Below are 16,066 nucleotides of genomic sequence, written 5' to 3' on the forward strand. Positions count from 1 at the left end.
ATTTGGTCAAATTTTGAGGTTATGTTGATGAATTTTGAGGTTAGAACTCCAAAATTCAATAAATTTTTAGGTTAGAATTCCAAAATTCAATAAATTTTTAGGTTAGAATTCCAAAATTCAATAAATTTTGAGGTTTTGTTGATAAATTTTGAGGTTAGAATTTCAAAATTGTCTGAATTTTGAGGTTATGTTGATGAAATTTCCAAAATTTTGAGGTTATGTTGATGAAATTTCCAAAATTTTGAGTTTATGTTGATAAATTTTTCCCAATTTTTGAGGTTATGTTGATAAATTTTTTTCAATTTTTGAGGTTATGTTGATAATTTTTGAGGTTATGTCTACAATTTTCACAGATTTTCCCAATAAATTGACTAAAATATCTCGCAAAAATCCCAAATTCCTAATAATAAAAATCATAAAACTAATCAAAAATCCATTTCCTTTATCTAATTACAGGGCAAAGCCGATGGCCGTCGTACAAGCATCTACCTCCGTCACCTATTCCAATCACATTTCTTTAAAATTGGCCGGAGTATTGATAAACATGCGGGCATTATAATTTTTATGGCAGCCCTAATACTCGGCACATTTTGTGTTGGACTTAAATCTGTCATAATTCATTCAAATGTTAATCAATTGTGGCTGGAAGTGGGCGGAAGTCTTGAGCAGGAACTCGCCTATACAGAGAAATATCTTGGCTATATAGATACATCAATAAATAATCAATTATTAATACAGACATTAAAGGATGAAGATTCAACGATATTATATGATCAGGCACTACTGGCGCACTTAAAAGTTGTTAAGCAGGCACTATCTGTGGATGTATTTATTGGTGAAGTGACGTGGACACTTAAAGATCTTTGTCAATTACCATCGAGTCCACGTTTTGATGAACATTTTATGGAGCAAATACTTGAAATTGTGATACCGTGTGCAATTATAACGCCATTGGATTGCTTTTGGGAGGGTAGTAAGCTACTTGGACCGGATCGTGAGCCGCATATACCGTAAGTTGAAAACAATTTTATTTTTTTTAGTTATTTATTCACTGATGTTGAGTATGGAAGACGTAGAGAATTTGAATAGTAATTGGGTCAAAAAGAGTCATTTTAAGACGCTGTTGAATGATGATCCGAACGGTAATCCGAACACTAATCCGAACAGTAATCCAAACACTTATCCGACGAGTAATCCGAACATTTATGCGAACAATAATCCAAACAGTCAATTCGAACAATAATCCAAAAATTAATCCAGATTGTTTTCCGAATATTAATCCAAATAGTAATCCGAACAGTAATCCGAACAGTAATCCGAACAGTTATCCGAACTTTTCCAATCACAAATTCGTATAGAAGTTGCATAACTGAGTAAGATTCCACTCAAATGAGTGATTAAAGCTCATTTCGTATGACTGAGTCTGACTCCATTCGGACAATCGAGTCGAGCACAATAATGATGACATTTGAAACTTCAATCATTAATGCATTCGAGTCCAATAAATTCCAAACTCAGCCATAAAAATAACTCCAATTATTTCCATAAAACCTCCCATAAATTCACATCCATTTTCCAACATAAATCCACCATAATATCCAACATAAAGCGACATAAAATTTAACCCGAAATTGAATACATTAAGATATAAGATTAGAACTGACAATTCTCAATATCCACGATTAAAAATCATGTTTTGTGTCTATTTCTAAAGAAATGTCTCAATTTATGGTCATGTCCTCAAAGAATCACTTCAAATGAGCTCCATATGTGCGCATATCTACGCACTATACACATGTATTGGTATAGACTTAATGTTAATGCACAGAAAAAAGAGAAAAAAAACTAATTTAAAATGCGTGCGGTTCATTATTGGAGGTCTTAAATGAAGTGAATTGAGAAAATGAAGGAATAGAAAATGTTGTTTAGATCGCATCTCGTGTGCACATGTGATGTGGATGAAGAAATGGATTTTTAGAAAACAATGGAGATGTTGTGATTGAAAAATGGAAGTCATAGTGGAATTGTTTTGGATTTTTTTTAATTAAGTTTGATGAAACTTTAAAATTTTAGTGGAAAAATTGAAATTTTTGAACATAACCTCAAAAATTGGAGATTATTGGTAATAACATTATCAAAAATTGCAATTTTAGTAAACAAAGCTTCAAAATTTTTGGATAATCCGAACAGTTGTCCGATCATTAATCCGAATAGTTATCCGAACATCAATCCGAACAGTTATCCAAATACTAATCAAAACGATTATCCAAACATTAAACCAAAAAAACAGTTAAAAAAATTATATGAATAATAATCCTAACAGTAATCCGAACGACTATCCGAACACTAAACCGAACGCTAATCCTAACGGCTATCTAAAAACTAATAATTCAGAAAATACTTCCTTAAAATTTGAAATTTTATTAACATAAATAATAATCCGAACAATAATCTAAATGGTTATCCAAACACTAGTCCGAACGGTTATCCGAACACTAGTCCGAACGGTTATCCGAAAATCAATGATTCAGAAAATTTTTCCTTAAATTTTGGACTTATTACCAATATTAACAATAGTCCGAACAGTTATTTGAACTGTAATCCGAATATTAATCCGATCATTAAACCGAACACTAATCCGAACATTGATAATTTCTCAAATTCCACATCAAGCACATTCTCATTAACTCAACTCTAAGAAATACCTCAACAAAGTGTAAACAACCTGAGGAATTTCTAAAATCACACAAAATACGAGCAGCGCCGCGCCACACAGACATGAATTGCTCATTCTTAAGATATTCAAAATGTAAAATAACATAAAAGGGCAATAAAGTCTATCATATACCACACATGACATATTCTTAACAACTCAATTCCATCTGAATATTTTATAAAAGACTTAGAAATGAGATAAATTGACATTTTTACATAACATTTTGTTGGAGATGAGCATCATGAGTGCCTATTGGATTATTTTGACTATTTATTTGAGTTGTGGAGCATTTTGGGTATGGGAGTGAATTTTAGGGACTTAACATAACCTCAAAAGTATGCAAGATTTTCAATTTAACCTCAAAATTTTAGAATTTTTGTTATTTTAACCTCAATTTAGTTCGAAAATTTCGGTTTGGAAAATTGTTCGGATTAGTGTTCGGATTGGTGTTCGGATTAACGTTATGATTGATGTTCGGATGAATATTCAAATAAATGTTTGGAATTTGATGTTCGGATAACTGTTGAAAATTAAGTTTTCGGATTAATATTTAGATTATTGTTCGGATAAGCGTTCGAATTGATGTTCGGATCAATATTCGCATAACTGTTTGGAATTTTTATTCGGATTACTGATTGGAATTAAGTTTAAGGATTATTGTTTTGTTAATTGATCGGATTATTGTTCGGATAAAAGTACGGATTAATGGTCATATAACTGTTTGAATTGTGTTGACTACAAAATCATAATTTTGAGGTTTTGTTGACAAAAACTTCCAAATTTTGAAATTATGTTGACATAACCTCATTCAAAAAATGCGCCTTAAACCACCATTACCCAAAATAATTTCCTAACTTGTATCACCAACATTGTCACTTTTTTTTGTCTTTGTTCATATCCAAAAAATAAGAAACAACCAAAAAAAAAGAGAATTAAAATATATGTGAATGTGATAAGACAACAAGTAAAATTAACATGAGCATCGACATCCAAAATTGAAATAAAAATAAAAAAAAGAGAAAAGTGGTTCCATAAATTTATTTAAATCAGACATAATGTTATGTCATGTGTTTGCTCTGGTCTGGGTGGTTCCAACATGCGTGGTCTTATCTTGAAATTTTAACATTTTTTTATGGGAAAATCAGTGGAATTTGATGTGATTTATATGCTGACCTAACCTCAAATTTCAAATTTTTCACTTTCCAGGCTCCTGAACAACAAGTTTGGCATCATCAGCTGGCAATCCCTAGATCCAGCAAAGCTCCTCGAAGAGGCCAGCAAGTCCTTCAATACCGAAGAAAAATCCTCAAAATCTGACCAAGGAATGATCGCAAAAGTCGAGCAATACATGAAGCAGGCAGGCATCACAACAGGCTACATCCGTAAGCCATGCCTTAATCCATACGATCCACAATGTCCTGACTCGGCACCAAATAAGAAGACACGACAAATTCCAGATATTGGTGCTGCACTTAGTGGCGGATGTTATGGATATGCGATGAATTTTATGCACTGGCCAGAGGAACTGATTGTTGGCGGTGCTGAGAAGAATGCAACGAATCATATTAGGAAGGCTAAGGCATTGCAGACAGTCATTCAGTTGATGAGTGAACAGGAGCTGTATGATCATTGGAATGATAATTATAAGACGCATTATGCTGGATGGAGTTTGAAGAAGGCAAAGGAGGTGTTGAATGCATGGCAGGAGAAGTTCTCAAATGAGGTAAGGATTTAGGGGATTTTTTGGGATTTGAAATTTTTTAACGGTTTTTTAAAGTTTTGAATTTTTAACGGTTTTTTTAAATTTAAAATTTTTAACTGGTTTTCAAATTTTGAAATTTTTACCGGTTTTTCATAAATTTAAATTTTTTAACGAATTTTTAAAAATTTAAATTTTTTATCTTTTTTTAAATTTGAATAATTTTTAAAATTTGAATTTTTAGCGGTTTTTCAAAATTTGAATTTTTTAACGGCTTTTTGAAATTTGAAGCTTAAAAATATTCAAATTCATAACAATTTTTCATTTTGAATCTTTCAACGATTTATAAAATTATTTACAACTTTTTAAAATTTGAATATTTTTTTAACGATTTTCCAAAATTAAATTTTTTAACGGTTTTTTTAAATTTCAATTTGTCAACGATTTTTCAAAATTTGAATTTTTAACAATATTTAAAATTTGAATTTTATAACGGTTTTTCAAAATTTGAATTTTCCAACAATTTTAAAAAATTTAAAATTTTCTAACGGTTTTCCAAAATTTGAATTTTTTACCGTTTTTTTTATTTGAATATTTTTAACGGTTTTTCAAAATTTGAATATTTGTAACGATTTTTTTAAATTTAAATTTTTAATGGTTTTTCAAAATTTGAATTGTCCAACGGTTTTATGAATTTTGAAATTTTTCAACGGCTTTTTTCAATTTGAATTTGTCAACAGTTTTTCAAAATTTGAATTTCTTAACGGTTTTTCAAAATTTCTAATGTTTTTCAAATTTTTTAAATATTTTTACCGTGTTTTTCAAAATTCAAACTTTTAACGATTTTTCTAAATTCAAATGAATATTTTTAACGATTTTTTAAATTTTTAATTTTTTCAACGGTTTTCTAAAACTTGAATTTTTTTTAACGGTATTCCAAAATTAAATTTGGAAAAATTTGAATTTTTCAACGGTTTTTTAATATTCAAATTTTAACGATTTTTCATAATTCAAATTTTTAACAGATTTCCATAATGAAAAATTTTCAAATGTTTTTGTCAAAATTTACATTTTTAAAATTTTAATATTTTTAACGGTTTTCTTAAATTTGAATATTTTTAACAACTTTTTTCCCTTATTTACTTCCTCCAGGTCCGCAAACTAATGCGCGAAGAAGGCAACACCACATACGCAGCCTACGATTTTCACGCATTCAGTTCCACAACCCTCAACAACAGCCTCCGTTCAAACTCAAAACCCGATTTTATTCATCTATCCATTTGTGTCCTCATCATTATCATCTACACCGGTTTAGTACTATACCGTTTTGGTGATCCCGTCAATGGACAATCGGGTGTCGGAATGTTTGGCATTTTACTTCTATGTGCATCAACAGCAGCTGGTCTCGGTGTATGTTCACTACTTGGCATACCATTTAATGTCTCAACAACACAAGTCGTACCATTAATTGCATTGGGACTTGCTGTTGACCAAATATTCATCCTTACACATGGATATGACTCGAGACGTAATAGTAATGAACAAATGCATACAGCACAAATATTAAAAAAATATGGACTTAGTGTGCTATTTAATGGTGCATCAACAGCAAGTGCTTTTTTGGGTGCTGCCTTACTTCCAATACCAATATTACGTGCATTTGCATTACAAGCCACAATCCTTATTACTGTCAACCTTATTGCCATTTTATTTGTCTTTCCTGCCTTTATAACACTCGATTTAAGACGACGACGATCATCACATATGGACATATTCTGTTGCTTGCCAACCTTTACATCCACAACATCTCGTCCAATGGAACCGGCGAGCTATAAAAGTAATGAGCACAATGACTCGTTGCTTAATAAACCAAAAAAATGTCAAAAATTAACAACAAAATTATATATAGACATAATATTAAATGGACGTATGAAGGCATTGGGTATATTGACAATACTTGCTGTTTTTGGATGTTCAGCATATGCAACGGTCAAGTTACAGGATGGCTTTGAATTGACTGACTTAATACCAAAGAATACCAGCGAGCATAACTTTATATCAGCACAAAGTAACTTGTTTGGATTCTACAACATTTATGCTGTTACGCAGGGTAACTTTGAGTATCCACAGAATCAGAAGCTACTTAGGGATTATCATGAGGCATTCATACGTGTACCGTACATAATTAAGAATGATAATGGTGGACTTCCTGATTTTTGGCTTAATCAGTTCCGCGATTGGCTTAAAAGTCTTCAATTTGCATTTGATCGTGACTACCGGATGGGTGCCATAAGTAAGGAACGATGGTACGCAAATGCATCAGCTGATGGTATACTGGCATTTAAGCTATTGGCACAGACAGGACATGTTGATAATCCAATTGATAAGTCATTGATTACACACAATAGATTGGTTAATATGGAAGGGATTATTAATCCAAAGGCATTCTATAACTACTTGTCAGCATGGGCATGGAATGATGCTGCATATGGTGCATCACAAAGTAATTTACGTCCATCACCACGTATGTGGATACATTCACCAAAGGATAAGCATATGGAAATACCAAAAAGTGCACCGTTGTCCTATACACAACTTCCATTCTACCTGCATGGACTGTACACGACTAAGGACATTAAGAATGTTATTGAGGAGATACGGGAATTGTGTACGAAATTTAATGGACGTGGATTGCCAAATTATCCATCGGGTATACCGTTCCTGTATTGGGCACAATACTTTAATCTTCATGTACTTATTGGTATGGCACTGGCTGGATCCATCATTGTGACATTTGTATTGTCATTGATCTACTTACAATCTATGTCGGCTGCTGTTCTTGTTATACTTAATGGCATTTTTGTATTTGCACAATTATTTGGTGCTATGTTGGTGTTGGATGTTAAGTTATCGGCTATTGCTGCTGTTGTGTTGATTGCTAGTATTGGATTGAGTATATGCTTTACCGCTAATATTACTTTGGTGAGTTATTGTTGATGTTTATTGAAATTTTTTTTTTGAGGTTAGTTTTCTGGCTGACTTTATGCCAGATTTTTAGAATATGGCTGACTTCGAGCCATATATTTTGAGCCACATTTCTAGAATGTGGCTGACTTCATACCAGAATTTTTAGAATATGGCTGATTTTGAGCTAGATTTCAAGAATATGGCTGACTCCGAGCCAGATTTCTAGAATATGACTGACTTTGAGCTAGATTTCTAGAACGTGGCTGATATTGAGCCAGATTTCTAGAATATAGCTGATATTGAGCCAGATTTCTAGAATATGGTTGTATTTGAGCCAGAATTCTAGAATATGGTTGACTTTGAGCCAAATTTTTAGAATGTGGCTGACTTTGAGCCAGAATTCTAGAATATGGCTGAATTTGTGTCAGATTTCTAGAATATGGCTGACTCTGAGCCAGATTTTTGAAATATGGCTGATTTTCAGCCAGATTTTTCTAACCTCTAAATTTTTCTAACCTCTAAATTTTTCTAACCTCAAAATTTTTCTAACCTCAAAATTTTTCTAACCTCAAAAAAAATTTTTTTCTTCTTTAAAATTTAACTAACAAAATCAATTTATTATTCTAAATTTTAGGGCTTCTTGACATCGATCGGCAACCGTGAACGACGTCTTCGACTAGCCTTAGAGCACACAATCCCATACATCCTTCATGGTATCACAACATCCATCCTTATTCTCCTCATCCTCTACTTTTCACCATTTGAATTTATTGTCAAGCACTTTTTCTACTTACTTATTACATTCTGGATCTTGTGTGCTGTCAATAGCTTATTCCATTATCCAATGTTGTTGCTGTTGTTTGGTATGAATCCTGAATTAATTCCATATCAACATCAGAATCGTATCTCAACACCATCACCACAATTAAAGTCTATAAATAGTCAAAAGTCAAATAAGGCAATAACATTACATAATAAAAGGACATGCAGGAAGAAGTCACATCATTGTCATGTAAAAAATACAAATTTAAATAATGAGCCATCATTAACGACAATCACAGAGGAGCCATCATGGCAGTCATCAGCATCATCTAACTCAAATGCATCAGGTTACATAAGTGATGGAAATGTGTCACATAAATCAAGGAACTTTGCGATTCCGCGTGTCCATAATAATACAAAAGAGGATAATCTTGGTAATATAACGATAGATGCAGCTACGGCAGCAGCACAGCAGGCATTTAAGAGTATTATTGTACAGCCTGAGGTGACGGTTGAGACACATCATAATGGATCACAACAAAATACCAAAGTAACGGCAACGGCAAATATTAAGCTGGAATTTACGACAGGTGGAAGTGCTACGCAGACACAGACACAGCAACAGACACATGTGGATGGTAAAAAGGATATAAATATTAATTGTAGCTGATGAGATGGAAATTATTATTATTATTCAGAGTGTGGCTGTCTCAATTTCGAATTTTTCGAACATTCGATTTTCGAAAAATTCGAACTCAACTTATTTTAAAATAAAAATTTCGGTTACGAAGAAAAGTTAAAATAACGGTCAAAAAAATTTGAATTTTGAAAAAAATTAGATTGTCGAAAAATTCGAACAATTCGAACTCAACTTAATTTAAAACAAAAATTTCCGTTATAAAGAAAAAAAAATAACGGTCAAAAAAAATTTGAATTTTGAAAAAAATTAACGGTCGTTTTTGAGACAGCCACACTCTGTTATTATTTTATAGGAAATTTATTAATGCTCAGGGATTGAAAACTAAAAATGATGAAAAAAAAATTGAAAAATAATTGAAATTAATTTAAAAAAAATTATAATTTAGAATTTTTAAGGCAATTTTAAGAGATTTTTTACTTTTTTATTTTTATTTTTGTATATAGAATTTTAAATTTTTATTAAAATATTATATAAAGTGCTTTAAAGGAGTCTCTGCAATTTTTTTTAAAAAAATTAATAATTTGATGAAAAATATTTAAAATTAAAAAATTGAAATTTGAATTTTAAAATTTTGGAATTTGAAATTTAAATTAAAAAATTTGGAATTTTTAAAATATTTGAAAATGTTAAAAAATTTAATTTGAAACAAAAATTATTTAAAACTTTGCAATTAAAACTTTCAAATCTTAACTTTTTTAAATTTTTTCAAAATTAATTTTTTTAATTATAAAATCCAAACATTTGAAAATTTTAAAAGAATTTTAAAAAACAATTTAAAAGAATTTATAAAAAAATTTAAAAAATTTCAAATTTTTAAAACATTTTAAGAAATTTTAAAAGAATTAGGACAAAATTTAAAACATTTTTTACAATTTCATAAGAACTTTAAAAATCTTTAAAAAAATTTGTATGATTTTTAAAAAAAAATTTAAAATTATTAAAATTTTGAAATTATAAAATTTGAAAAATAAAATTTAAATTCCTAAAACTTTAAAATCTTTCAAAAAATACAAAAAATTGCAAAATTAATTATCGACTCCTTTAAAAAAACAAATATCAAAAAATAATAAGCAAAAATTAAATTTTTAAAATAATTTTAAATAGTTAGGCAAGTTAAAAAAGAGTTAAAAAATGAACGACTGGTGACTGATTTTTGTAAACGAAGTAATTAGATTTATTATAATAAAAAAATACAAATTGAAATTATTAATTTTTGTAATTAAAAAATCTTTAAATTATTTATGGTAAAAATTCACTTTTAAGAAAAAAAAATTGAAATTTTTAAAAATTATAAAATTGAAATTTTTAAAAATTTTAAAATCGAAATTTTTTAAAATTTTAAAATTGAAATTTTTAAAAAATTATTAAAATTTTAAAACTTATAAAAATTCTCAAAAATGGTGGAAATTCTTGCCAAATGTTGTGGTTGCAAGGGGGTACTTTGGGGGGTCCTTTGGGCTCCTATGGGTCCATAATTTGCTAATCGTCCCCTTGTCACACATAAAGACATTAAATATCCACAAATAAGACTCAATTAATTGTTTTTAAATTAATTTTGAGTAAAATAATTAAAAATTGTTATGAAAAAAGTGCACAGGCTGGCCATGTCCGGCACCAGATCAATCAGGTCTTGATGACTAAATTGTCAATTTTTCTAATTTTAAAAATGTTAAAAAAATTATAATTTTTATTTTTTAAAAAAATTTCTAAATTGTGATTTATTAAATTTTGGTTTCTAAATTCATTATTTGACTTAAATTAAGGCGACAAACACAAAATCCAATGACTTTTTTTTTTTATAAAAATATTGAAAAAAATTTGTAAATTTTTAAATTTGAAGAATTATAAAAAAAATCTTAAAGAAATACTCAAATCAAGCAAATAAATTTGAAAATAAAAATATTTAAAAAAAATTGTATTAAAAAAAGGGTCAACTTGCACGCTCAAGTTGACCACTTGCATGTTCAAGTTGACGCTCAAGTTGACCACTTGAACGCTGAATTTGACAGCTAGTATGTTAAAATTGATAAAGTTCATGTTCAACTTGACAACTTGAATGTTCAACTTGACAACTTGCACGTTCAACTTGACAACTTGCACGTTCAACTTGACAACTTGAACGCTCAAGTTGATCATCAATCCAAATTCACAAATTTCAATAATTTTAAACACAATAAATTCAAATAATAATTTTTTCTTTAATTTTAAATCGAACCATTTAAGCCAAAAAATAAAATGTAGAATTTAAATGCTAAACTTACAATTATGTCCACTAGATTAAGAATGCGGTAGCCTAAGAAAAACAAAAAAACAATGTCTCGAGAGGTTACCACTGTGTATTAAAAATTTATTTTTATTTTATTTTTTAAACAATTTTCATTTTTTTTTTTTAAAAAAAAAAAAAGTTTTTGTACAGAAAAAAAATAAATTTTTTTTGAGAAATTTTTATAAAATTTTTTGTGAATATAAAAAAAAGTAAAAGAAAAGTTGAAGAATTTAAAAAAAAAATTGAAAAATAAAAGAAATAAAAAATTGAGTGAAATTTTTTAAAAAATTTAAATTTTTTTGTGTTTTTATTTTTTTTGAAATAAATTTCAGATTTTTGACTTTTTTTGAATTTTAGAGAGGACTTGACAGGGGTGTAGCCTGGAGGGGGGTCATTAAGAGGACTACCCCAACCCTGACTTGAACAACTCGAAGCTTGCACGCTCAAGTAGACAACTTACATGCTCAACTTGACAACTTGCATGTTCAACTTGACAACTTGCATGCTCAACTTGAGCATCTCAAAAAATCTCAAAAATTCATTAATTTATCATCAAAAATGTTACCATAGGTCAGTTAATCTCACGTAGCCAGAATTGTATGTGCTGTTTACAGTATCCACATGTATAGTCACAAAATAAGAATCTGAGAATCTTCTGTCATATGACCAAAAAAAAAATAAACAACATTTTATTCAAATTTTTTCTCTCCCAAAAAAAAAAATTCCGGTTCCAAAAAAATTTTTTTTGCTCAATGTCCAGTTGAAAATAGACTCGTGTATGACAAAGACTTGAATTGTGGATTATTGTGTGATTATTGCTAAATTTTAGTGATTTTGTCAAAAATTCAGGAATAATTATAAGGTGATTAATTAGTGTCTGGGATTAAGGAGGGCAAATGTCACTGAAATGACTGAAAATCCAGTCATAGACCAACTTGACACAGTTCTGAAGCTGTATCAAGCCAGTCTGACTCTGTTCTTAAGGGTTATTCGATGGTATCTGACGTCAAGCTAGTCAGGGACTGGATTTGCTGTCATTTCAATGACAAATGCTCTTCCAAGTGCTTCTATGGTCAGTTGGGGGCAATTTGAGTAGCATATTAATTGCTGTGCTGTCAAAAATTGATCGAAATTCAGTGTTGGACAACCTGTGTGCCGCGGTACACTGCTAAGCTACTAAATATTGTTGGAAATTCCATGATTCGCATATCTTGTGTGGTTTCGGTCGAGGTTTATTCTCAAGGTGTCCCGCGAATGCTAAAAGGTTGTCCACCACTGGTATAGATGCAGGATAGATGATCCAGCTTAGTATAGGTCCTTAACAGACGATACACCTTGGTAAAGTGAAGTTTAGTGCTAAATATGGACTTGTATAGCATCTATACCCAGCTATACCCAGCTATACCTAATATTAAGTCCAATATCAAGCACAACAACCTCATTAGCCATCCCCAAACCCAAAAAACACCTCATCCTGACCTCCTTATTCTAGAAAATGTGTCAAAAAAAGCCATAAAAATATTCAAAAGTTCAATATCGTCTCTTATGTCTGAATAATTTATGGACATAAAATATCAAAGTTTATTTTTTTTTGGGAAATCCCCAAACAGCAGATTTTTTTTTTTTATTTAAATGACTCAATATGAGATGAAGAGGTGTTAAGGAACGTGAGAATGAAAATTGACAATTTACGGCATTAAATATTTTGAGTTTAGACAGTAAAATGTGGAAGTTGAGTGGCTGTTGATGCTGAAATTAGCTGAGTTGGTTGGGTTAAGGGCGTTGGGCACCGAAATGGATAGAATTCGACGAATTTTGGGATTTTAATCAAATTTTTGACAAAAATTCACAGAATTCGATCAATTTTGGAAAAATTCGGACAAATATGGCAAAATTCGGTCAAATTTGACAACATTCGGACAAATTTGGCAAAATTCGGACGAATTTTGGCTAATTTGTGCAGAATTGTGACTAATTTCTGCCGAATTTTACTCAATTTCGACTAAATTCAGCTAAAACTTAAGAAAATTTTGCAGAATTTAGCCAAAGTTGACTAAAAATTGCCAAATTTGTCCGAATTTAGCCAAACTTTGATCGAATTTTGCTGAATTTGTGTTGACAAATTGGGTTGATAAGCTAAGGGAGTTGGGCACCAAAATGGAACTGAATTGACGAATTTTGAGATTATTTTGTGGATTTTAATCAAATTTTTGACACAAATTCAGCAGAATTCGGACAAAGTTTGACAAAATTCGGAAAAATTTGGAATAATTTGGCTGAATTCTGTCAATTTTTGGGTCAGTTTGGTCATAATTTGGCAGAACTCGGTCAAAATTCGACACATATTCGTCAAATTTAGCATAATTTTGTCAATTTATGGCTTATTTACTCAAAATTTGGCAGAATTCGGTCGAAATTCGGCAAAATTGAGTCAAACTTAGAAAATTTTTGTCAATTTTTAGCTGAATTTAGTCAAAATTTGGCAAAAATCGGTCGAAATTTGACACAATTTTGTCAAATTTTGCAAATTTCTGCCAATTTTTAGTTGAATCAACCAAAATTTGTCAAAATTCAGCACAATTTAGCCAATATTTGTCCGAATTCGGCCAAAATCTGTCAAAATTCTGCACAAATCAGCCAAAATTCGTCCGAATTCGGCCAAAATCTATCCAAATTATCAATTTTCCAACCTTTTTTCATCAGATTCAACCCTAAAAATGTCCATCAAGTTCCAAATCCTCTCAATCATCATCATCATCACCACAACCAACTCCAAAATCTTCGTCGAGTCTGTCACATGCAACTACGAAGACGACGGCGATTTCTATACATTTATTCGTAAGAATCCTCAAGTTCCAAGCTACATCTGCAACTTAACAACCACAAATTATGGCGGATACGAGAATCCATCAGAAATTCGCGGTAATCATCAAAGTTCGCGGACCGACACGGAAGTTAAAATTATTCAGGCACACTATCCACTTAAGCTTAAAGCCATCTCAGCTGCATATTGTCAAAAGTTCCAAAATGCTGAAGTTATGGACATTTCATACACAGAGACAGAAGTCATTGACGATAATGCCTTCCAGACCTGCACATCCTTAAAGCTGCTGCATCTTCGTGTCAACAAGATCCAAAAACTACCCGAAAATTTACTGACAATTTACTCAAAATTGACAAATTTGTGGCTGAATTTTAATCAATTGACGACATTGCCTGAGAAACTGCTCAACACACAGTCGGAACTAAAGGGACTGTACCTTGGAAATAATCAGCTTTACTTCCTGCCCAACTTAGTCTTTTACTATCTCGTTAAGCTACAATATCTTGACTTGGGCAACAACAGACTTCAAGTCATCAATCCAAATTGGTTCACAAATCTCAGAATTTTACAGGAACTGAGCATTGATTCCAATCAGATATCCGATTTACCTGCAAATGTCTTTAAACCACTTGTTAGTCTTCAAAGCTTACTGCTGCAGAATAATATCATCAAAAATGTCAATCCTGACTCATTTGTGGGTCTGCAAAGCCTTAAAAGGCTTGTTTTGGGCAACAATGAGATCTTTGACTTGCCAGGAAAGATTTTCGCGCCACTGACAAGCCTCGAGGAGCTTTGGGTCAACAACAACAAATTAACGACCATCCATTCCGACTCATTTCATGTTCATGCACAGCTAAAGACTGTTTACTTTGCCAACAACAAAATCAGCGGAATTGACCCAAAGTTCATTGACAATACAGCCGTGTCGTACCTGAATATGCTGGACAACTTCTGTTATCAGGATGAGATTACCGGACGGGACAGGATGAAGCAGTACTTGGGTAGATGTATTGAGAATTATCAGCCACGATTAGGACAGTCGAGTACATGTGGACGTCAAGTTACAGGACATGGGAATATTATTGGCGGTAGTTTTATATCACGTGGTGCCTTTCCATGGTGAGTATTTGTTGGAACTGGACATAAAAATGACTAATCTGACCTGAATTTCCAGGATTGCTGCTTTGGTGACATCTGACGGAACCTTCTTTTGTGGCGGAACTATAATAAGTAATCAGAAGATTTTAACAGGTTTGTTGACCAATTTTAAGGCAGTTCCAATACTAATCCATCTCATTTCAGCTGCTCATTGCATTCATGGTAAATCCAGACCACGACCATTACTTCCCCGAGACATTGTTGTCCTGGTTGGCGTCCATGACCTTAATGACCGATTTGAGATTGGACGGTCACCAAATGCTGTTCAGACTATTGTGCTGCATCCTGATTGGAATCCGAAAACGGAAGCATTTGATGCCGATATTGCTGTTTTGGTGCTTGAAGAGAAAATCACATTTACGAAGTATATCCAGCCGATATGCTTAATAGACCCAAGTTCGTTCATCACAACAATCAATTCCGGTGTCGTTGTTGGATATGGAAAGAGTGAAGATCCAACAAAAGTTCATGAAAATATTCCAAAAATTTTAACATTTCCGTTGCACAAGAATGATCAGTGCTTCTTAAAGAACATATACTTAACAAAGATATCAAGTCGTAGGACATTTTGTGGCGGTGAAGGACGTGGTCTTGGTGTATGTAGAGGTGACAGCGGAAGTGGATTGGTCGTTAATTATGGAAATACATTTTATCTTCGCGGTATTGTCTCGTCGTCATTATTTACTGGTGCTAATGAGTGTGATGTCAATACATATTCAGTATTTACGGATGTGCTGCATTATACTGACTGGATTAATTCCATTTCACCGTCACCTAGGTTTTATAGTAGTTAAGGATTGTCTGGAAATGTTGAAGGAATAAAAGAAATTTAAAAGAATTTATTGGGTTTGATTTGGACCCCCCTCCCCCCCTACTCTACTGGGAGAGGGGGGGGGTCCTCCAGAGAAGAGGTCCTCGAAAATTCTCAATATTTCATTCATTTTCCACAAAAGTCCAATGTTACCTGAAGAATT

The 16,066-nt window shown here is 31.6% G+C and overlaps 2 protein-coding genes across 5 annotated transcripts in view; both read left to right on the forward strand.

The window, feature by feature from the left end:
- The window catches only part of ptc (protein patched), a 33,610-nt gene extending 24,299 nt beyond the window's left edge, over positions 1-9,311 (forward strand). For all 4 annotated transcript variants that reach the window (XM_070644906.1, XM_070645073.1, XM_070645158.1 and 1 more), the window contains 4 exons: positions 457-1,010; positions 3,923-4,439; positions 5,568-7,397; positions 8,017-9,311. In XM_070644906.1, coding sequence (XP_070501007.1) covers positions 457-1,010; positions 3,923-4,439; positions 5,568-7,397; positions 8,017-8,814 — 3,699 coding nt within the window. In that variant the 3' untranslated portion in view covers positions 8,815-9,311. The remainder of the gene's footprint in view (positions 1-456; positions 1,011-3,922; positions 4,440-5,567; positions 7,398-8,016) is intronic.
- A 2,538-nt stretch (positions 9,312-11,849) lies between these two features.
- On the forward strand, positions 11,850-15,930 carry LOC139095200 (uncharacterized). Its single transcript, XM_070646514.1, has 4 exons — positions 11,850-11,972; positions 13,814-15,053; positions 15,109-15,185; positions 15,237-15,930. The coding sequence occupies exons 2-4, from the start codon at positions 13,828-13,830 to the stop codon at positions 15,884-15,886; spliced, it is 1,953 nt and encodes a 650-aa protein (XP_070502615.1). The 5' UTR covers positions 11,850-11,972; positions 13,814-13,827; the 3' UTR covers positions 15,887-15,930.
- Positions 15,931-16,066: the final 136 nt, after the last annotated feature.

Source organism: Chironomus tepperi, unplaced genomic scaffold (assembly GCF_022539635.2).
Source record: "Chironomus tepperi strain 1889 unplaced genomic scaffold, CSIRO-AGI_Ctep_v1 contig_7, whole genome shotgun sequence".
Classification (NCBI taxonomy): domain Eukaryota; kingdom Metazoa; phylum Arthropoda; class Insecta; order Diptera; family Chironomidae; genus Chironomus; species Chironomus tepperi.